This window comes from Salmo salar, chromosome 04 (assembly GCF_965601325.2).
Source record: "Salmo salar chromosome 04, fSalSal1, whole genome shotgun sequence".
Classification (NCBI taxonomy): domain Eukaryota; kingdom Metazoa; phylum Chordata; class Actinopteri; order Salmoniformes; family Salmonidae; genus Salmo; species Salmo salar.
The window spans coordinates 31,192,354-31,216,028 of NC_138294.1; the positions used below are offsets into that span (position 1 = coordinate 31,192,354).

General features: G+C 39.6%; 1 protein-coding gene across 6 annotated transcripts in view; it reads left to right on the forward strand.

Annotated features, from left to right (window-relative positions):
• The window catches only part of LOC106602781 (signaling lymphocytic activation molecule), a 34,493-nt gene extending 19,178 nt beyond the window's left edge, over window positions 1-15,315 (forward strand). The window contains exons 2-6 of one of the 6 annotated variants that reach the window (XM_045716748.2): window positions 7,777-8,100; window positions 10,060-10,338; window positions 10,480-10,596; window positions 11,027-11,097; window positions 11,944-15,315. In XM_045716748.2, the coding sequence (XP_045572704.2) occupies window positions 7,777-8,100; window positions 10,060-10,338; window positions 10,480-10,596; window positions 11,027-11,097; window positions 11,944-12,063 (911 nt within the window). In that variant the 3' untranslated portion in view covers window positions 12,064-15,315. The remainder of the gene's footprint in view (window positions 1-7,776; window positions 8,101-10,059; window positions 10,339-10,479; window positions 10,597-11,026; window positions 11,098-11,943) is intronic. The other 5 variants (XM_045716749.2, XM_082974338.1, XM_082974339.1 and 2 more) reach the window with 5 other exon arrangements.
• The last annotated feature ends 8,360 nt before the right edge of the window (window positions 15,316-23,675 follow it).

Here is a 23,675-nt window from a genome sequence, read left to right on the forward strand (position 1 = left end):
CGGGCTCGCTATTTAGACACCCGGCAAGTTTAGCACTCACCATAATCATATTTACTATTATAAAAGTTTGATTACCTTTTGTTGTCTTCGTCAGAATGCACACCCAGGACTGCTACTTCAATAACAAATGTTGGTTTGGTCCAAAATAATCCATCGTTATATCCGAATAGCGGCGTTTTGTTTGTGCGTTCCAGACACTATCCGAAATAGTAAAGAAGTGTCGCGCGCATGGCGCAATTCGTGACAATAAAATTCTAAATATTCCATTACCGTACTTCGAAGCATGTCAACCGCTGTTTAAAATCAATTTTTACGACATTTTTCTCGTAGAAAAGCGATAATATTCCGACAGGGAATCTCCTTTTCGGCAAACAGAGGAAAAAATCCCAAAGGCGGGGGCGGTCGGGTCACGCGCCTAAGCCCAGTGTCCCTTGATCGGCCACTTGAGAAAGGCGATAATGTGTTTCAGCCTGGGGCTGGAATGACGACATTCTGTTTTTTCCCGGGCTCTGAGCGCCTATGGACGACGTGGGAAGTGTCACGTTAGAGCAGAGATCCTTAGTAAATGATAGAGATGGAAAAGAAGTTCAAGAAATGGTCAGACAGGCCACTTCCTGTAAAGGAATCTCTCAGGTTTTGACCTGCCATTTGAGTTCTGTTATACTCACAGACACCATTCAAACAGTTTTAGAAAATTTAGGGTGTTTTCTATCCATATGTAATAAGTATATGCATATTCTAGTTACTGGGTAGGACTGGTAAACAGATTAAATCGGGTATGTTTTTTATCCAGCCGTGTCAATACTGCCCCCTAGCCCTAACAGGTTAAACAAATCTAAATAAATTTTATATTTGAGATTCTTCAAACTAGCCACCCTTTGCCTTGATGACAGCTTTGCACACTGTTGGCATTCTCTCAACCAGCTTCATGAGGTAGTCATCTGGAACGCATTTCAATTAACAGGTGTGCCTTTTTAAAAGTTAATTTGTGCAATTTCTTTCCTTCCAGCGTTTGAGCCAATCAGTTTTGTTGTAACAAGGTAGGGTTGGTATACAGAAGATAGCCCTATATGGAAAAGACCAAGTCCATATTATGGCAATAACAGCTAAAATAAGTGAAGAGAAATTACAGTCCATCATTACCTTTAGACATGAAAGTCAGTCAATCCGGAGAATTTCAAGTGCAGTCGCAAAACCATCAAGCGCTATGACGAAACTGGCCCTCATGAGGACCACCACAGGAAAAGAAGACCCAGAGTTACCTCTGCTGTAGAGGATAAGTTCATTAGAGTTACCAGCCTCAGAAATCGGCTATTAACTGCACCTCAGATTGCAGCCCAAATAAATGCTTCACAGAGTTCAAGTGACAGACATATCTCAACATTAACTGTTCAGAGGAGACTGTGTGAATCAGGCCTTCATGGATGAATTGCTGCAACAACAAAAAAATTACTAAAGGACACCAATAAGAAGAAGAGACTTGCTTGGGCCAAGAAACTCCAGCAATGGGCATTAGAGATTTTTGGTTCCAACCGTCATGTCTTTGAGAGACGCAGAGTAGGTGTACGGATGATCTCCGCATGTGTGGGTCCCACTGTGAAGCATGGAGGAGGTGTGATGCTGTGGGGGTGCTTTGCTGGTGACACTGTCTTTGACTTATTTAGAATTCAAGGCACACTTTACCAGCATTGCTACCACAGCATTCTGCAGCGATACACCATCCCATCTGGTTTGCGCTTAGTGGGACTATCATTTGTTTTTCAATAGGACAATGACCTAAAACACACCTCCAGGCTGTGTAAGGGATATTTCACCAATAATGAGAGTGATGGAATGCTGCATCAGATGGCCTGGCCTTCACATTCACCCGACCTCAACCCAATTGAGATGGTTTGGAAGGAGTTGGACCACAGAGTGAAGGAAAAGCAGTCAACAAGTGCTCAGCATATGTGGGAACTCCTTCCAGATTGTTGGTAAAGCATTCCAGGTGACTACCTCATGAAGCTGGTTGAGAGAATGCCAATAGTGTGCAAAGCTGTCTTCAAGGCAAAGGGTGGCTACTTTGAAGAATCTAAAGTCTAAAATATATTTTTATATGCTGAACACTTTTTTGGTTACTACATGATTCCATATGTGTTATTATTCTACAATGTAGAACATAGTAAAAATATAGAAAATCCATTGAATGAGTAGGTGTGTCCAAACGTTTGACTGGTACTGTATATTTGCGAAAAAATATTTGTTTTATGATAAGCATGTATTTTTTCTTTCAATTATTTTGCTTTAATTAAAGGTTGGATTTGTGTGAATTTATTTAATGAAAGACCAAGAGGATAAACAATAAAGACGTTTTTTTCACTGCCCATTTTGCTCAGATTTACCAAGGGTGACAAAATTAGTGGAGAGCACTGAATATATTGTATCTGTCTCTAACTATATAAACAATTTAAATTCATGCCACTGGCTTTAGCCAGTACAAAGATATTTCGGCCAGTTCTGAAGTTATATGTTGCTGTAACAAGTCATGCATGCGAAGAGCTTTTGTCGTCTTTTGTCCTGGTCAATTTTGACTAAGATTAATGTGTTTCTCTATTTTGTTGTAGACCTACTGTATGTTCTGACCGTTATAATGCGTGAACACGTTTTTTTGTGATTGTGTTGATTATTAAACATAGTCTTACATCCTAACATAACAGTTTGAGGTGTTTTCTGACACTTGCAAAATTGTGGCAGCTAGATGCAATAGTGGTTTTATTTTTCAAAATACATGTTTTTAACAATTTATTAAACAAAGCTATGGTCTAACCTTTGTTTTTGTATGTCAGTGTTTGCTTATCCTGGATGAGCAGGAAAACAAATAGACAGAGAAAAACAGAGCACCACGTCATTGTAGACATTTAGGGCTGGTTTCCCGGACACAAATGAAGAATTAACATTTTCATTGAAAGTGTTTTTTAGTCAAGGACCAGTTTGACAAAATTAATGAATCTCTAATCAACTGTCAACTTAGATCTCTGCTAGCTACGAAATCTATTCTAAATGAGTATCAGTCAGGCTTCAGACTAAGGCATAGCACCATCTCAGCAACATCACTGGTTTTAAATGAAGCAGTGGTGGAAAAGGTACCGAATTGTCATCACTTAAGTAAAAGTACAGATACCTTAATAGAAAATGACTCAAGTAAAAGTGAAAGTCACCCAGTAAAATATTACTTGAGTAAAAGTCTAAAAGTATTTGGTTTGAAATATACTTAAGTATCAAAAGTAAATCTAATTTCTAAAATATACTTAAGTATCAAAAGTAAAACTATAAATAATTCCAAATTCTTTATATTGAGCAAACCAGACGGCATAATTTTCTTGTTTATTTTAATTTATGGATAGCCAGGGGCACGCTCCAACACTCAGACATCATTTACAAAGGAAGCATGTGCTTAGTGAGTCATCAGATCACAGGCAGTAGGGATGACCGGGGTTGTTCTCTTGGTAAGTGTGTGAATTTGATAATTTTCCTGTCCTGATCTCAAAATGTAAAGAGTACTTTTGGGTGTCAGGAAAAATGTATGGAGTAAAAAGTATATAATTTTCTTTGGGAATGTAGTGAAGTAAAAGTAAAACATGTCAGAAATATAAATAATCAAGTAAAGTACCGATACCCCAAAAAACTACTTTTAATAGGACTTTGAAGTATTTTATTAACTTGTTATGGATAGAGGGCAGTATTTTCACGGCCGGATAAAAAACGTACCCGATTTAATCTGATTATTACTCCTGCCCAGAAACTAGAATATGCATATAATTATTAGCTTTGGATAGAAAACACTCCAAAGTTTCTAAAACTATTTGAATGGTGTCTGTGAGTATAACAGAACTCATTTGGCAGGCCAAAACCTGAGAAGATTCCAAACAGGAAGCACCCTCTCTGACTATTTCTTGGCCTTCTTGATCATCTATATCCAAAACAGGGGATCTCTGCTGTAACGTGACATTTTCTAACGCTCCCATATGCTCTCAGAAGGCACCAGAACGTTGAATGATGACTTTGCAGGCCAGGGCTGAAAAACAGTAGCGCATTTGGATAGTGGTCGATCTGAGAACAATGAGACTGGGGCCGCGTGCACGAGACGACTCCATGTTTTTATTTTTTCGTCTCTGAACGAAAACAGGGTTTCCCGGTCGGAATATTATCGCTTTTTTACGAGAAAAATCGCTTAAAAATTGATTTTAAACAGCGTTTGACATGCTTCGAAGTATGGTAATGGCATATTTTGAATTTTTTTGTCACGAAACGCGCCGGGCCTTCTTTACCCTTCGGATAGTGTCTTGAACGCACGAACAAAACGCCCCTATTTGGATATAACTATGGATTATTTGGAACCAAACCAACATTTGTTATTGAAGTAGAAGTCCTGGGAGTGCATTCTGACGAAGAACAGCAAAGGTAATCCAATTTTTCTTATAGTAAATCTGAGTTTGGTGAGTACCACACTTGGACGGGTGTCAAAATAGCTAGCCATGATGGCCAGGCTATCTACTCAGAATATTGCAAAATGTGCTTTCACCGAAAAGCTATTTTAAAATCGGCCATAGCGATTGCATAACGGAGTTCTGTATCTATAATTCTTAAAATAATTGTTATGTTTTTTGTGAACGTTTATCATGAGTAATTTAGTAAATTCACCGGAAGTGTTCGGTGGGAATGCTAGTTCTGAACGTCACATGCTAATGTAAAAAGCCGGTTTTTGATATAAATATGAACTTGATTGAACAAAACATGCATGTATTGTATAACATAATGTCCTAGGAGTGTCATCTGATGAAGATCATCAAAGGTTAGTGCTGCATTTAGCTGTGGTTTTGTTTTTTGTGACATTATATGCTAGCTTGAAAAATGGGTGTCTGATTATTTCTGGCTGGGTACTCTGCTGACATAATCTAATGTTTTGCTTTCGCTGTAAAGCCTTTTTGAAATCGGACAGTGTGGTTAGATAAAGGAGAGTCTTGTCTTTAAAATGCTGTAAAATAGTCATATGTTTGAAAAATTGAAGTTTTGGGATTTTTGAGGAATTTGTAATTCGCGCCACGCCTATCATTGGATATTGGAGCAGGTGTTCCGCTAGCGGAACGTCTAGATGTAAGATTAAGTGGTAAATTGTTTGGATCAGTGTTAATTTCATCAACAAAAATAGTGACAAAAATATTCGCCAAACACTGGCTAAATAGACCAAGAACAAACTATAGGCTCAAATATTTTTCATTTCAGTTTACTAAAATGAAACTTGACTAAATTATCTCTGCTACTAAAATCGGACTGCTAAATAGACTGGACAATAGTTTTTGGAGAGATTGAGAGCTTTTCTGTGTCTGCGCAGGAACAGTTCTGTTAAGCAGAAGGAAAGACGTCACAGCCTTCTATACATCAGCTGGTGAGCTGCAGGTGAGCAAACTATGAGTGTGGGCAGAAAGGCAGACAGATTCTTCTCTGATTATCGGCTACACATCGCGCAGGCGACTGGTGCAGGTGACTCTCTCTTTGCCTGGATAAGAAACACAAGCTGCTTTACGAAATTAAAAACAATAGCAGCATTGATTTAAATAGTGATGGAACAGTCTAGCTATGTTTTTCTCTTTCTTGAGTATAGAGGTAGGTTGTCTTTGAGTTTATAGTCTCGCTCAATCCTCTCACTTTCCCCACTGCATTTCGTGGCCAGGTTCGGTGTAGCCAAGTCTCACTCTTTTCCTCAGAGAAAACAGCTTGGTTGTAGCTTTTACGGTTCAAAAGATACGACCCATAATACCGGCGCTACGTTTTTGTGGGCCTCATTTTCATTTTTAAATTACAGACATAAGAGCTACCAGTCCCGATCACAGGGATGACTAACTCTAGAAATCCTGTTGATCACTACGGAATTAAGTAAATCTGCATTCAGTTTTTTTTGCGCCCCATATATGGAATGATCTGCAGAGCTCTCTGCACTGTGAATGTCTGGTGCCTCTAGGGCAGTTCAGGCATATTTTGTATAATTTGTGCACATGCAGGGCTTTCTTGCAAAAGAGGTTTTGGTCTCAATGGAATTTGCCTCTTAAAATAAAAGTACCAAAAAAGAAAGTAATAAAGGATTGTTTTTTTCATTCTCACAATGATGGCATTTCAGTTATTGTGCCATCAACAGCAGAATAAGAATTTGTTTACTTAATTTCAGTGTGTAAAACCTAACACAGTTCTTCAGCTGTCCCCATAGGAGAACCCTTTGAAGAACCATTTTTGGTTTCAGGCAGAACCCTTTTGGGTTCCATGTAGAACCCTTACCCCAGGGGCCCCTACATGGAACTCAAAAGGGTTCAACCTGAAACCAAAAATGCTTTTTATCTAGAACCAAAAAGGGGACATGGGGACAGCCGAAGAACTCTTTTGGAACCATTTTATGTACTTTCTTTCCTGACCGTCACCATCACATCAGGCCTTTACAGTTTTGACCTCTTTAAACCATGAATAAGCACTGATTGCTGAGTGAACAATTGTGTAAAGAAGTGTGAACGTGTGCAGAAGAGGTTCACATTCATAGGAGTAATTTGTATCAGCTGTCACCAAATGTTTTACGTCTTTTGTAGTGAGTTGTTTTTACTGTTTTGCAAAAATGTGCTTAGCATTTGCATTTTGTGTGAAAGCAATGAGTAATGACTTACAGTTTTACAAAAAAATAATACTGTTGTGCGCATTAGGTTATGATAGAGATCAGTTCCATTAAAAGTTTAATTGAGAGGTCACTCACTTCTGAGTTGCTGTTTGCAAGAATGGACCGAGTAAGAAGCCGAGGGAAAGGACAAAGGAGAGGTAGAGGGGCCCATAGATGAAGAGGGGTTCAGATGTGTGGAGGTGGAACGTTTATGATTACCGTCCACATGACCAGATGTCCCTCCTAGACACAATGAATTCCGGTTATACGGCAATCACTGAAGAGGACTGCCAAGCGTGGATGTGCCATGCAAGGAGATGTTTTCCTCACTGCATTTTAACGGAAAACATCCAGGGTGATGTTGATGAAAACATGTGGCCTGACTGACAAGAACAAATGGACTGAATGTGGTGTATACTGTATTGGTGTTGCCTTTTTTACATTGCTTTGTTTTTGCAGTGATTTGTTAGCTTGGTGTATTTTAATTTTTATTCTCTGTATATACTGTACAGCATTATTGAATTTGTGAAGGACAACATGGTAAAAGGTCAAATAAAGCCTTTTGTTTCTGGATATTCATGCTCTTCAGTGACATTCTTTCTGCATTGGTCAACTTTGGTAAAATCATTTTAGGAAATATAATAATAATACAGCCCGTGCTTTGATATGTTTACATGACTTTATGGTGCATACTATAATTATAGTATCAACAAATGCACAGAAATATGAAAGAAGGTAAACCATGTTAGAGTATATTGATAGTTTAGTTCGTATTTATTGGGCTATTGTGTAACGATTTATTGAAATAACTTTTCAATAGATTACAAGTTGTATGTTTTGATGGAGGTAGTTGATTTTGTTTCATGTATTTAATATTTTGAGTCTTAATGCATTTTGCTAATTAAATGTGTCATTTTGGCCAACGTGTTTCAGTTTTTATGGCTGCATGTTAGTTGTTTATAAAATGTTAATTCTGTTTGGACACATTTTATCAAGAAATCGAGAAAAACTAATTTGCTACATTGCTATATTATTAGAGAAGAACTATGATATTTATTAAGTCAATGCGTTGAATATTGAGTCTCTCTTTCTCTCCACAGTACTCTGCTCAGCACAGTATTCAGCCCATTCAGAGACTCGGCAGGTGAATGGCATCGTGGGAACGTTTCTCTCTTTTCCAGAAAGGGTGTTGAAGTCTGGCAATTTACTTTATGGAGACCTTGGCAATATTGCACAGGTGTACCCTGGTAAACAAAGTAATACCAACCTTGTGAAGAGATTTAAAAACCGCCTTCACTGGAACAATGTTACTGGATTCTTCACTTTGTCAGACCTACAAATAGACGATTCTGGGGTTTATAATGTGGAGAAGGCAGATGAAGATGAAGGGAAGACGACACATACATTTCAGCTTACTGTGTACTGTAAGTGTGTGTGTGTGTGTGTGTGTGCGCACGCACGTGCGTGCGTGCATGCGTGCGTTGTAAATTACAAAATCATTAAAGCGGCAATCAGCAGTAGAAACAACACTAAGGCTGTCACCTTTTGGCTTGGTAAAAAGCAGAGGGATGGGTCTGGAAAAATGTAACCACTCTCAAATTCAGACAGAGCTATGGATGCAAGGACTGATCAGCCATTGTATAAAAATTATAGTTTTCAGATGAACTCAGCAAAAAAAAAATTTCCCTTTTTCAGGACCCTGTCTTTCAAAGATAATTCGTAAAAATCCAAATAACTTCACAGATCTTCATTGTAAAGGGTTTAAACACTGTTTCCCATGCTTGTTCAATGAACCATAAACAATTCATGAACATGCACCTGTGGAACGGTCGTTAAGACAGTAACAGCTTACAGACGTTAGTCAATTAAGGTCACTGTTATAAAAACTTAGGACACTAAAGACGCCTTTCTACTGACTGTGAAAAACTCCAAAAATAAGATGCCCAGGGTCCCTGCTCATCTGTGTGAACATGCCGTAGGCATACTGCAAGGAGGCATGAGGACTGCAGATGTGGCCAGGGCAATAAATTGCAATGTCTGTACTGTGAGACGCCTGTGACAGCGCTACAGGGAGACAGGACGGACAGCTGATCATCCTCGCAGTGGCAGACCACGTGTAACAACACCTGCACAGGATCGGTACATCTGAACATCACACCTGCGGAACATATACAGGATGGCAAAAACAACTGCCCGAGTTACACCAGGAACGCACAATCCCTCCATCACTGCTCAGACTGTCAGCAATAGGCTGAGAGAGGCTGGACTGAGGGCTTGTAGGCCTGTTATAAGGCAGGTCCTCACCAAACATCACCGGCAACATGGTCGCCTATGGGCACAAACCCACCGTCGCTGGACCAGACAGGACTGGCTAAAAGCGCTCTTCACTGACTAGTCGCAGTTTTGTCTCACCAGGGGTGATGGTCGGATTCGTGTTTATCGTCGAAGGAATGAGCATTACACCGAGGCCTGTACTCGGGAGCGGTATCGATTTGGAGGTGGAGGGTCCGTCATGGTCTGGGACGGTGTGTCTCAGCATCATCAGACTCAGCTTGTTGTCATTGCAGGTAATCTCAACGCTGTGCATTACAGGTAAGACATCCTCCTCCCTCATGTGGTGCCCTTCCTGCAAGCTCGTCCTGACATGACCATCCATCATGACAATGCCACCAGCCATACTGCTCGTTCTGTGCGTGATTTCCTGCAAGACAGGAATGTCAGTGTTCTGCCATGGCCAGCGAAGAGCCTGGATCTCAATCACATTGAGCACGTCTAGGACCTGTTGGATCAGAGGGTGAGGGCTAGGGCCATTCCCCCCAGAAATGTCCAGGAACTTGCAGGTGCCTTGGTGGTAGAGTGGGGTAATATCTCACAGCAAGAACTGGCAAATCTGTTGCAGTCCATGAGGAGGAGATGCACTGCAGTACATAATGCTGCTGATGGCCACACCGATACTGACTGTTACTTTTGATTTTGACCCCCCCTTTGTTCAGGGACACATTATTCCATTTCTGTTAGTCACATGTCTGTGGAACTTGTTCAGTTCATGTCTCAGTTGTTGAATCTTATGTTCATACAAATATTTACACATGTTAAGTTTGCTGAAAATAAACACAGATGACAGTGAGAGGACATTTCTTTTTTTGATGAGTTTATATAGTGTTTGTTTACATTTTCTTTGTTTACAAACACCGGAGTTAAACAAGTTTATGGGTTCTCTGATGGGGACTAAGCTCATGAGGCATTTATAAATATTCTTCAAGAATCAATGAGTGCATATCATTCATTTATAAGTCCAAAAATGAATGTAGCAACTGGTCTTTGCTACTTTAAAGATCAGTTCCATTTCACTAATTCCAATTTTTTCATTATTTGTCTTCCAGATGTTCTGTCCAAACCTCAAGTGACGGTCCATGATAACATCTCCTGTACAGTGGTGTGTTCTATGGAGAACGGGAGAGAGGTGACCCTGTCCTGGTACAGAGGAGAGGACATACTCAACCAGACCAGCAGCCCTGACCTCAACATCACCCTCTCTCTACCTCTCAAGGTGGATGAACAGAACAGAGACTCTTACAGATGTGAGGCTGCCAACCCAGTCAGCAAGGAGTCTGCTGATGTTCCAAATTCTTGTATAGAGAGTGATCCCTCCAAGGTGACAGGTAAAAACATGTACAGTAGCAATGTTACATTGCAAATATCCAGACAATACCAACTTCGATATGAAACAATAAGTATGGTAGAGCTCATTTTATGAAACACAATGTTTTAATTAAAATATAGCTGCTATCTTTTTACTTCAGATGGTGATGAGAGGACTCGAGGTTCTCTTATTATTGCTGTAATCAGCGTTTTGGTTGCTTCAGGACTTGTTGGACTTGCAATCTATCTTAAGAAGAGAAACAGACACTCACATGCAGGTATTTAGCTTTTAACGGGGTGAGGTCATTCTCCTTGTCAAAGTCAAAACATGTTGTGCACAACCTTTTTTAATCATCATGGATAGTGTTTTGGAAAAGGTAGGAAATGTTTGCCTGAACAACGGATGCAGGTCAAATGAAGTGGTGTATCTTCTACACTTCCTCTGCTTGGTCAGACAGTTGCATTGTCTCAGACCACTTCTCTAAATGTTGAAAAAGCAGAAGGCACACACACACACAAGCACACTCTGACAATCATTACTTTATAGCTTCTCTTGTGCCAAAACGACAGCTAGCACAGACACAGGAATCCATAGTAACATGAGTTCTTAGTGTTTTCAGAACCTGTCTTGGGGGTGAGCATTTGTGCATATCTGTCAGTTACTCCCACCCACACTGTATATTTCATTTCCTTTATTTGCCTTTATAGACTCACCTGAAAGAAAGCAAGATGACATTCAGTATGCAGAGATAACTCACATTAAACCAGCAGGTAAACAGGTTAGTAATAATGCTACAGGCTGATAAACATAGGAGATGTAATACAGCAGCTTTAGCAGCCCTCATGGCTACAACTGTAGGCTTTAGCTCTGTGCCAGTGGGTTAATGTGGTATTGAGTTGCACAGACCACCTGAGTTTGATACACGGCCAGATGTCATTGCAACCAGTTTTGCCCATATGAAATGTTTGGGTTGCACAATGAGAAGCCACACTGCATATTGTACATACAGTACCAGTCAAATGTTTGGACACACCTACCCATTCAACTGGTATCACAACTGCAGACCACGTGTAACCATACCAGCCCAGGGTCTCCACATCAGGCTTCTTCACCTGCAGGTCTTCTGGGAGGGTTGGGGGTGTGGGGGGACATGGCTCCTAAGTGGGTGGACCTATGCCCTCCCTGGCCCAACCATTGCTGCTCCCTTGCCCAGTCATGTGAAATCCATAGATTAATTTATTTCAATTGAGTGATGTCCTTTTATGAACTGTAATTCAGTAAAATCTTTGAAATTGTTGCATGTTGCATTTCTACTTTTGTTCAGTATAGTAATGCTTTTGATCTTCCTGTGTCTTTTACAGTATTTGCCAAGTCTGTGGACTTTTAAACTTGGCTTCATGGTTCCTGCCACTAGATTTAGGAATGGTTCTAGATGTGTTGACTGTTGAGTTACCTAGTCCAGAACAATGAGAATGGACAACAGAGCATCAGACTTGTCTTGTTTCCTTCCTCTGGTACAAAGTATTTGATAACGAAACATATGATCCTTTTTTCTTTCCTACCCCACTCTTTCCTTGTCCCTCTCAATCCTTTCCTCCCTACCTCCCTCCCTCTCCCTGTCTAGGAGGAGCGGACAGGTATACAAGGACTGGAGTCGCTTACAGACAACCCTAACCTGACGTTAGTTTATGATACACTCCAGTTACATCGCATGGCTGCCAGTGAGGATGTTAACACTGCATGAAGGAGCAAAACATGAAGATTCTGAGTGGGAGACGTGATAATTCACATCCAAGAGAAGGCATTACATCCTAAAGAGGACGTTAAGACAAAATTATAGTCCATATTCATTTTAGAAAACTTAATGGAGGCACAGTTGTTCCTGGAGAAAATGTCCATTTAACCATTGTGCTGTTGTTATCATTTCAGACTTCCTTTGTTGGTCATTCTCACAGTCTTTTGTTGAATTGGGGCCTCGATGAGATTCACTGATAAAGACAAATTCAATAGCTATGCCTAGAGCTATTAGTAGGGTGATCCCTCTTTTCAAGTGCCCATTGTCCCAATGTATAGGTTAAAAGAAATGGAACCTAATACAATTCACTAGTGTGTTATCTATGCTATTGCTGTGCCAAAGCTTATTTCAGTACTGTCTGTTCTGTTGTTTAAATGTAGGTGCCTCCCCTGTATCTTTTTATAGCTGGTCATTGTCTGGCTTGCCAGTGGATAGCAGCTGTGTACATAAAAAGCAGATGTTTGGTGAGATAAAGCCACCTACTCCTCAGCCAACGCAGTCTCACAATCAATTAGTGCAAAACGCACAAAAACGCACGAAATTTGCTGTAATGATTTATGTGCATATATGCACAAATTGATTGTGAGACTGAGTTCCTCAGCACAATGGCTACTGGCTACGTTGGAAACCACCATATAGATTCTGTTGAAACATTTCTGAGTGGTAGATCTTGATTTGCCTTTGACTCAGAAAGTGTTCTTGGTTGAGATTTTACTCTTACTGCTTTTCACAAAATGCAGTCGTGATTAAGTGTAGTTCAGATCTTGCTTTGACAACAACTGTGTTCATGCAGTTTGAATGTATGAAATCAACAGTTTAGTTTATTATGATGGACCATTTATTGCTTGTCCTTATCTACACAGTATTTAGCTCATCATATCTTAAGAATACAATCACTCGGGACTCCCGAGTGGCGCAGTAGTCTAAGGGACTGCATTGCTGTGCTAGCTGCGATCCAGGATCTCCACTAGAGATCCTGGTTCGAGCCCAGGCTCTATCACAGCCGGCCGCGACCAGGAGACCCATGGTGCACAATTGGCCCAGTGTTGTCCGGTTTAGGGGAGGGTTTGGATGTTGTTGTCCCATCGCGCTCTAGCGACTTCTGTGGCGGGCCGGGCGCAATGTTCGCTGACACAGTCGCCAGGCGTACACATTGGTGCGGCTGGCTTCCGGATTAAGTGGGCATTGTGTCAAGAAGCAGTGTGACTTGGCTGGGTTGTGTTTCGGAGGACACACGTCCCTTGACCTTCATCTCTCCCGAGTCCGTACGGGTGGTGTATATTTACAAATAAAATAGAATACAATTACTCCCTCCTGCAGACATTCCTTCTATTAGAGCATTTTGTGCTCCACCTACATTAGCCCACATATATAACTGTGAAAAAATACCAAATCTACTGATACCATAGTGAGTTGTTGCACTGGAGGCCATTACATTTCTATTTCAGAGTAGTTATTGAGACTGAATATTAAGATAATATAATTCACATTTCACTATTCTAAAATAAGCTTATGACTTATTCAAAGTGTTAAAGATTTGTTTACTGAGCTTTTTTTTTTACCTGAGCTTCAATACATTACGTCAGACTTACCTATACATTCCATTTAAAAGTATACAATCTTTGATATTTCCTAATGTTAAATAGTCGTCAATCCCCCATACATGCTTGAAAAATATACTTACCTTATCACAACCCACAATATGATTTAATTTTACTCCATTGTTTATATTTTTGTTGTCATTAGAATTTTTGGAAACAAAGATTGTACTGCTACAACATACCTGTGAAAAAATGTCAGTCCTTGCGGCCATAGCTACGTTTTAGAGTTTGAGATTGGCAACATTTCTCCAGAGACACACAACCTCTAGATTCTGGTTTTAATGTTTACCCTAGATAGTTTGTGTGTATGTAGTGATATGTAGGCTACGTGTGCCTTTTTTTATTGATGTAGTTCTGTCCTTGAGCTGTTCTCGTCTATTAATGTTCCGTATTATGTCATATTTTGTGTGGACCCCTGGAAGAGTAGCTGCTGCTTTTGCAACAGCTAATTGGGATCCTAATAAAATACCAAATACCAAATTTAGCCTACTTCTAGGGTCTAGGAGAGACCACTGTAATTGTTGGGGTTTTTTCAAGTGTGTTTCTCTATTGTATTTGGGATGTTTTGTCCTGTTACTTTTAATGCCAGGCAGCTGTACATTTCTAATATTAAAAGAATGATGACTAATCCTATTACATTTCAAGTATTGCTTTCAAGGAAACAATGTGTTTTTCTTCTAATGTATTTTTCTCATCTAGTGGTTGAATGTTTTTATATTTCAGTATACTGTACTGTACATACTACACCATGTTGTAGTCTGAGCCAGTGTACTGTATATTGTAAGTGTAACTTAAATCATGTGTCAGTAAAATGTTCTCAAATGGTTCCCTTTCTATGCTTTTACATTTGGACTGTGGTCATGCATTATTGTGCCAAATTATTATATTTTCTACAAAAACATGTCTTGTAAATTATGACATGCCAATGATATGTTTTATCACATTTTGGTCAGAAAACATGAGTGCCTCAGTTATCATTCTGTGTATTTATGTGGTGTATTTTTCTACAAAGGTCAGACTGCGTAATGCTGTGACTCCAGTGTTTTGTTACAGGAAATTAGAAACATTACTGTATAAAAAACAGATTAGGTGTACACTCTTTCAGTCTGCAGCAGCATGGACAAGGTATTGAGTACCTTTACATTTTAACTTTGATTCCTGATCTTTAGCATTATGGTCAGTGTGCAGAACTCCCTTTGGCTCCCCCTAAAACAGATGTTTCTGCAGGACACACTGACAACCCCTCCTTCCGGTGCAGAGGTGTCTGGTTGTTGAACTTTTTCACCAGAAACCAGCCTATATGTATAACTAATTAAATGTATAAAATATATGTAGTGAACAAAGTGAAAACCAAATTAAATAGAGCCTCTATGTTGTGAAGAATTTATTAATATCATCAAGGAACTCAGGGAACAGACAAGACAAGATTCAGATTGGAAGACATTATATAGGCCTAATGTAGAAGAGTTGGCAGAACAGTTGTCCTGCACTAAAATGAAAACATTTCATCTTAATATTGATTAACTGAATGAAGATACTGGGCAAATCATTTCCTTACCTGTATGTAAAAAATGTTTTACGATAAAGTGGTCTGACTTAACATCACCATCTATAAGTTGTTTTATTCAAAACCCCCATGCTCAAATGTACGTTTCCTCTTCTCTCCATCTGTATTCTCCACAGTATAACCCTGTAATCTTCTATCTGAAAGTCTGACACAGTTAAGTATCCTGTAACATTGTCCCAGAGTAGGTGGTTTTCTAATCTCTTATCAGGGTTGATAATGCTTTGTTTAGTAGGCTACACCTGTGCAATATTGCCCTTTATAAATTTAACTGCCCACTTCCAACACCTGCTCTGGGAAAAAGAAAGACTTTCCCACAATCTCTTTCACCTACTCTGTAGTTATTGTGCCAGACTGGACTCAATGGACAGACGTTTGGTATTTTACTCCAATAAGTAGTATTGATTATAAAGGCAAAAGTTTACTTAAGACAGAAATTATAGGAGGGAGGTTGGTTGGGGAGGATGGGTAGGACATATATCACGACGTCTAGCAATCCAAAGGTTGTGTGTTCAAGTTGCATCAGGGTGAACTGTAGCATTTTAGCTTCCCCTTCACCCAATTCACTTTACATTTTATGTAAATTATCCTAACCTTTGTCGTTAGTTTTCCGAACCACTAACGTAAATTCTCCCCATAATTCGAATTGTTGTTACAACACAACAAGCAACCTGGTCTCAGAGAAACACGTGTAATACGATACATCCTCCAAGATGTATGATAGGTTACGTCATCCAATTCGTAAGGACTGTGATGCCGTCCTCTAATTTGTGTGATATTGTACGACCGCTATTCCATTCATAATGTAACCTAACCTAAAGTAATGTATCATACTAAATGGTGGGGAACATATTTATATAGTAATCTTACGAATTCCCCTGAGACCATGTTAGAGATATTGTGTAGACCACAACCTGTAAGAGCTTCCTTCTCCCATGAAAGAGCTCAATTTACTACCCTATTAACCTCTCTCTCTCTGCAACAGAAGGAAAGAGTGGAATGGTTTGCACTGAGATAAATAAAACATATTGTTTCAATACAACAAACCAACCTATAGGTAAAATAGTAGGACATCAATGTTGTAATGAAATTCATTGAATGACTTAAATTAAAGTCTGTATCTACTCAACCTCTGCACCATCACTCTTATATTAGCATAAATATATCATTATTTAATTATTACATGATTGACAAAACTATTTATTTATTAATTATGTTGTGTAGGGAATATGGAAAACCCATTCCCCAGATGTCTAATAAGACGCACGACTGACTGCAAGCCTAATCCCCCTATCAGGACTAAGACTACCCCAATCAATAAAGCATCCATATCGTAGGCCTATGCAATGTCCTTTCATTTTAATTATATTATTAGGACATACAGGATTACACTTAAGGTTTAGGCGTAGCTGTAAAATAGGCTGCTGGTATGTTCAGCACTAACATAATTCCCACCATATTAGGCTGCAATCAATAAACCAAATGCACATAATTTAAGTAAATAAAGGTAAACATAAATATAAACATAAAACATAAATAAAGGCCTACATACCGACAAGACATAACAGCCTAAACTTAAGTTGAGCCCTCCATGTCTTAATGGTTAGGACCTTACAGGTGCATGTGAGAGCTCAACAGACCTGATCTCACCACCAATCTAACCTCTCACTCCCTCTGGAGGTAGAGAGAGAACATTACAACTCCATTTACAGCTGTGTAGCTGCCAGCCCTGTTAGTAACCAGGTCATCACTGTCAACATCACTACACCCTGTGAAGATGGAGAGCCGGGAGATGAGCAAGGTAAGATAAATCATTATCCTTTATTGCCATCAGCTCTGAGCTCTATGCACTATTGTATAAATCTCTCTTGTGACAAGGGCTTAGTAGACTTGTTGTATTGTGATGAACCTGAGCGTAGATTGGTCAAGAGCACCTTCTATTGGAGAAAATGTAAAATTTCACTGTGAACTTATACAGTTATATACTTGAACTTGTGGAAGAATAACTGCTGCTTCTTCAACTGTTTGCAGTTTGCATTACCTTGCTTCTGTGTTGTATTATGTGAGGTACAGTATAAATGTAACGTATTGTATTTGTTTTTCACCCACACAACACCACACAACAAATATGAGAGGCATGGAAGAAAATACTATATTCTTATCCCAGCAGCCTTTGTGGTGTACCCAGGAATCTTTGTAGTGTTCTTCAAAGGACAAAAGGCAATTTTAAAACTGTCTCGCAACTCCTGCCGTGTCCACAGACATCCCCAAATAATAAAAAAACGACTCTCGGAAAATGAATGCACCAGAGGAGGCTGGTGGAAGGAGCTATAGGAGGAGGGGCCCATGAAATGGAATGGTACCAAACACACTAAGCACAAGGAAACAACGTGTTTGACTCCGTTCCACAAATTCCGTTCCAGCCATTACAATGAGCCCGTCCTCCTATAGCTCCTCCCAAAACCTCCTCTGGAGTGCACAACTGGTAAATATTCGCTTATAGATATGTCAGTCAGTCAGGTGTCTAGCTGCCGCCAGATACTTATTTTGCAGTAATGTTGAAGGGCTCTGGCTAGTATTACTTAGCCAGCTAGAAGGATGAAGTAAGAAGCTAACATTAAACGGAGCCTACCTCAGCAGAAGCAAAAAAATACCCTACTAAGCTCTAATAACTTTGCTTTACAGAGAGTAGAATACTGGACAAACATTGATGTAGCGTTCAGTGGTGAGGCTGAGGCAGGCTGCAATGCATGCAGGAGGAAGCAGAGGACACAGAGGGGAGGGAGGAAGTAAGCAGAGAGAAGTTAGTACATTGGTTCCCAAACTTGTGTGAATCAGTTCTCATATTTCCCTCCTTTCAGAGGTATAACATTACAAAAAATGTAGGTGGGCCAAAATGTTTTAATTATCAGAAAAGCGTACACAATACCCTACTGTAATCGATCGAACACAACAAATCATCTAACATGATTTCACAATAGAGATAAAACAGTCTTGTAGGCCTACGACTCACATAATAAACCATAGGCCTATAATTAATAGACTATGAGACTAGAACATCATGACCTGAAATAACAGTAATAATCACAATAGGCTTGACAACCTCATCGACCAAGAGATAGTAGGCTAGGCTAGGCTCAGTGACAAGGAGATAATAGGCTAGGCTCAGGACCCAGGAGATTTTTTATTTAACATTTATTTAACTAGGCAAGTCAGTTAAATAAACACCGTAACAAATATAATTCATTATTAATTTGTTAAGAGCAGGTCTTAAGGAATTAATTCATGAATTTCAGAAAAGTATTTTCAAAACAACAGAATGGCATTTTTTTAGTTTAAATTACTGTGCATTGAGTGTTGCAAGTGCATGTGGGGAGCACGTGTAATACACTAATTTTGCCCAGAATGTTGAAATAGAGCTCAAGGTGTCAGAATCTGATCTTTATGATACTTTATAGACATCAAAACGTCTTATCTGCTTGTGACTAGAGGAATGAGCAAAAGTCACTTTTTGGCACTCCAGTTCATTTCCCTGCCTCTGTGTCAATTCCAAGCTGCACTGTTAATGAGATTCTTCATATACATTTAACAATTGATAATATTCTCACCCATCAGACTACTGGCAATTTAATATTGTCTTTAGGCTGACTCTATTATTATATGTGAGAAATTAGTTTCAATATAGTTTAGTTCAGCCCCCCCCCCCCCCCCCCCAAAAGACATGTCCTCGTAAAACTGTTCATAACACAAATTCTGTTTGTGATATTAAGATTCTAACCAGGATAGTGTGTTAGATAGACTGATTTAGGAAAGGTCAAGAACGGGGTGGACATAACTTTAAAAATGCTAAGTAATTAATGGATTCTCACACTTGAGTTGTGGTGTTGTAGTGGTTTTTATTTTGTACATACAGCCTAAACTAATGGAAATGCTATTGTGTTCTTTGAAATACATTTTCTTTCGTATCATAATGTTACCTAAGACCTTCATAAACACAACCAGATTATAATTTTTACGATAGCATAAATGAAATGTATTTATTAGACTGCTAGAATGTTGAATTTCAACAGACATGTCATTGGTCCGAAGGGGGGTCCAACGAGGCCAGACTTTTCTAGTGTTAATCACTTGCACAGATGCCAATCAAAGTAGATCAGGTTTGCATTAGGTTACATGTTGCATATTATTAAAGCTTGCTGTTAGCTAGCTAGCTAACATTACGTGTATGAAGTGTGTATAGTGATGTTATCTCAGAATGCCATTTCGCATCTATTGTATAATAATGCTAACATATTTGTATCTGGAATTTGTCTTTCAGCATCAGTAGAACACACCTGACTCTCCTCCACCAGTCATACAAGGAGAATGGTCTAATGCCTCCCATCAAAAAGAGAGCTGGCCCAAGCAAGCAAAGGCAGCAGCGCAGTCATCAACTAAATGCACCATTTCTTCACCAACTACAGAGTTGGGGAAACACCTGTGGACCTGAATTGTGATAACTGCAGTGGCCAAAACAAGAACAAGTTTGTGCTCTGGTATTGTGCCTGGCAGACCATGCACAAGCTCCACCACAGCATGGACCTTCACTTCCTGATCACAGGCCAAACCCCCGACTGGTGCTTCGGCCTCATCAAGCAGCTCTTCAGAAAGACCAGAGTGAACACTTTGTCTGAGATTGCTGGTGTTGTAAAGGACAGCGCTCTGACAGGTGTCAACATCCAACAGCTGGTTGGACTGGAGGATGGTACGGTGCTGGTGAAAAGCTACGGCTGGCAACAACACCTGACAGTTCATGCAGTACCAGCACTTCAGTTGAAAATAATTTTCATTGTATAAGGTTATTCTTATCTAAACTTGAGAGTTGAATTGACGTTGTGCAAGGTTGTAATGTCTTCTAATTTTTTTGTTATTTCCTGTTTTACAGCTTCGATGCTCTGGAGCCTGGTGTTGTTGTCGCCAAGGAGCGTCCGGACTGTCAAGACCAGGTTTCTGCTGCGCAACGCTGACATCCTTCCTCCCATAGATGGTCTGCCTGTACAAGCACCACCTGGACTGGACACAGCTAGACAAACATATATTTTTGAGAAGATCAGGGAGTTTTACGACGAAGAGGCTATGGACATCACATGCCCTGCACCAAAGTCAAGGGCAAGACAGAAACAGGCTCTCCGAATATAGATTCCCTTGTTGATGCGTGTTTCGGATGGACCAGTCATCAACACTATCTGCAGTGCCTCTATTCAAATGACTCTCTCCTAGCACACGTTGCCGCTACATTTTTGCTATCCTGCTGCTCAGCCACTTTACTCCTGATTTATATCGTTATTGATATTGTTCTTGTACATACTGTATATTATTTTATTTATATTGATACTATCTATTTCTGATATTGCTACTATGCAAGTAACCATTTGGCTATACCGTTTCCACCTTCTGTAGAGACCCATCCACTTGGCAAGATGTGGCTGGGGGTTTTAGCATTTCTTTCACATGACCCCTCAATTTAGACAAGTGTGTCTGGGTAAGCATCATCTAATAATTCTAAAATATTTTTATCTGGACACTGTTTACCTGGATTGTTTCCTTATTGTAGGCTACTACCACTTTTAGTATTAATCTTTTATACACTACTCACTGTTTAGCACATGACCTCATGTGAATCCTTAAAGAGATGGGTGGGGCTGGCTTAAGAGGGTGTGAACAATGCTGAATGGGTGTAGACAAAGGAGAGCTCTCCAGTAGGTACCAAAACAAACAAAGGCCCTTTTCTCAAAAGTGAGTTTACAAGTCTATCAACATTCAAAGCAGATTGTACTGTATGATATACCATTTTGTGGCTCTGAGTCTCTACTTTTATCCAATGTAAAAACATATATAATTCAAATTTTGCTACATATGGTGAGATTATTATATGCAAAAGTGCCAGATTATTTTAATTTGTCAAATGGCAGCCAAGCATCGATCATCATGTCACCAGAATAAGATCCTTGATATTTATTGAAAGGAGCATCAACCTCATCACCATACACTTTCACCACCCTTTGAAGTTTATCATAATTTATTTAATCTGTAGCCTAATAAAATGCATGCATTCCCATGATATGGTGACATTTTAATCCGACATGTACTTAACTCGCAGAAAAAGGTTTATATTATATTTTGGACTAATGTGCACATCCCTACAGCAGACTTTTGAAGTGGCCTAATCAGATTGAAACATTGTGACTGGTTGTGTTTATGCCACATACAAAAGGTTATACATTTGAAAGTTAAATGACAAATATGTAGGCTATATTGAAGCATTAGGTTCTAGGTGCGCGAGGAATAGCCACTTGGATTGGAGAGAAGGAAGAGCACCCCTGCTGAAAAAACTAGCATAGACCAGAATACATTTCAAGCTGGTCCATGCTGGTCTATGCTGGTCAGTGCTGGTTGGATGCTGGTCAAGCTGGTCTGACCAGCATGGTGTAGCTGGTCAAGATCTAATGTAACTACACAAAATATACCTTGAAATAGTAAGAATATGTTTTGCTAACTATTTCATGGGTTATTGTTGTTGTCATGTTTAATGTGTCAAAAGCTTCAACAGAGAGGCTGGCCCATGTTGACCCGAATACTTCCCACAGTTTTATGAAGTTGGCTGGATGTCCTTTGGATGGTGGACCATTCTTGATACACACAGGGAACTGTTGATATTGAAAAACCCAGCAGCGTTCAATATTTGTTCTTGCCCATTCTCCCTCTGAATGGCACACATACAAAATCCATGTCTCAATTGTCTCAAGGTTTAAAAATCCTTATTTAACCGGTCTCCCTCCTTCCTCTACACTGATCGAAGTAAATTAAACAACTGACATCAATAAGGGTTCATAGCTTTCATCTGGATTCACCTGGTCAGTCTGTCATGGAAAGAGCAGGGGTTCTTAATGTTTTGTATACTCGGTGTACATACAATTTGATGGTTTTATATGCTAGACAGAATACCTTGTGCATTACTTGTAAGTAAATAACCTTTATTTTCGTACAGATACTAATTCATTGATTAGGAATAGCTGTATGTACTGTTAAAGATATTGAATTTAGAATATGAAAGTATGTGAATCAGGGGTTGGAACCGGTTCAGGGAACAAAACCGTAAAATAATGACATTTTTCAAGGAACAGAAAGGAACCTGGAACGAAAGTGATCCAGAACGTTATTTTTTAAAGCATGGGAACCAGTTAATAACGTCATTTTACGTTCCAGGCATTTTTTCTAGTCACGCAACAAAGTGCCTATGCAAAGCCCTCACTCTGTCACTCAGAAACGTAATCTAGTGTCTACCTGCAATCGGAAATCTTCGCCTGTATTTGTTTAAAACTAAACCTGACCCTCCCCCCTCTAAAGCCTAGGCTAATGTACTGATATTACAAGCTTGATTTGACATTACAAGCTTGATTCAGAAGATAGGGAGAGATAATTTGAATTGTCTAGAGAACAATGGATTAACTTTTTCAATGCTAGTTAAGAATACTATAGGCCTAGTTTTCACATTTCATGTTGGATTTATTAACTACAAAAAGGTAAGACTTGGTGATACTCAGCACACACAAGCTTCTTAGCTAGTTAGCTCAAAGTGTCACATTCGTCGTAGTGAATGGATCAAGGCGCAGCGGGTCGAATGCTCATCTTAACTTTATTTGTGAACACTTAAATAAACAAAACAAGCCACGACCTAACAGTCTTGCAGGCTAAATACAGCCGTGCAAAGAACAACCTCCCACAATACCCATAACAAACATACTCCTAAATATAGGACCTTCAATCAGAGGCAACGATAACCAGCTGCCTCCAATTGAAGGCCCCAATCCCAATTACCTAAACATAGAGCTAAATACCCTAGAACAGACATAGAACTATACAACATAGAACTAAACCAAAAACCCCGGAATACATAAATCAAACGCCCCTCTACATAAACACACACTCAAAACCATATAAAACAAATACCCCCTGCCACGTCCTGACCAAACTATGATAACAAATAACCCCTTACTGGTCAGGACGTGACACAAAGGACATTAAAAGTTCCTCCATAGATGCCGCTCCACCTAGGTATTAGTCTGTGGACCTAATTCATATAATGCATGTCATAACAAGATGCCCAGCGACTTCAAGCCTCCTCCTCAACCCACTCTCGCAAAATTTCAATGACATCTTGCGCCATAGGCTACACTTGTCTGGCCAACACTCATGTAAACAACTAGCTTGACTGCGTTATCCGCACTGATTGTTGAAGTAACTTAATGAGCTAAATGTACAATACTGATGATTTTACAGGTTAAAAAAAGGAACAGAAAGAAAGGATATTGTTAGGTTCTTATTTTTCAGAGTAAATAACCCACAGACACTAGAGA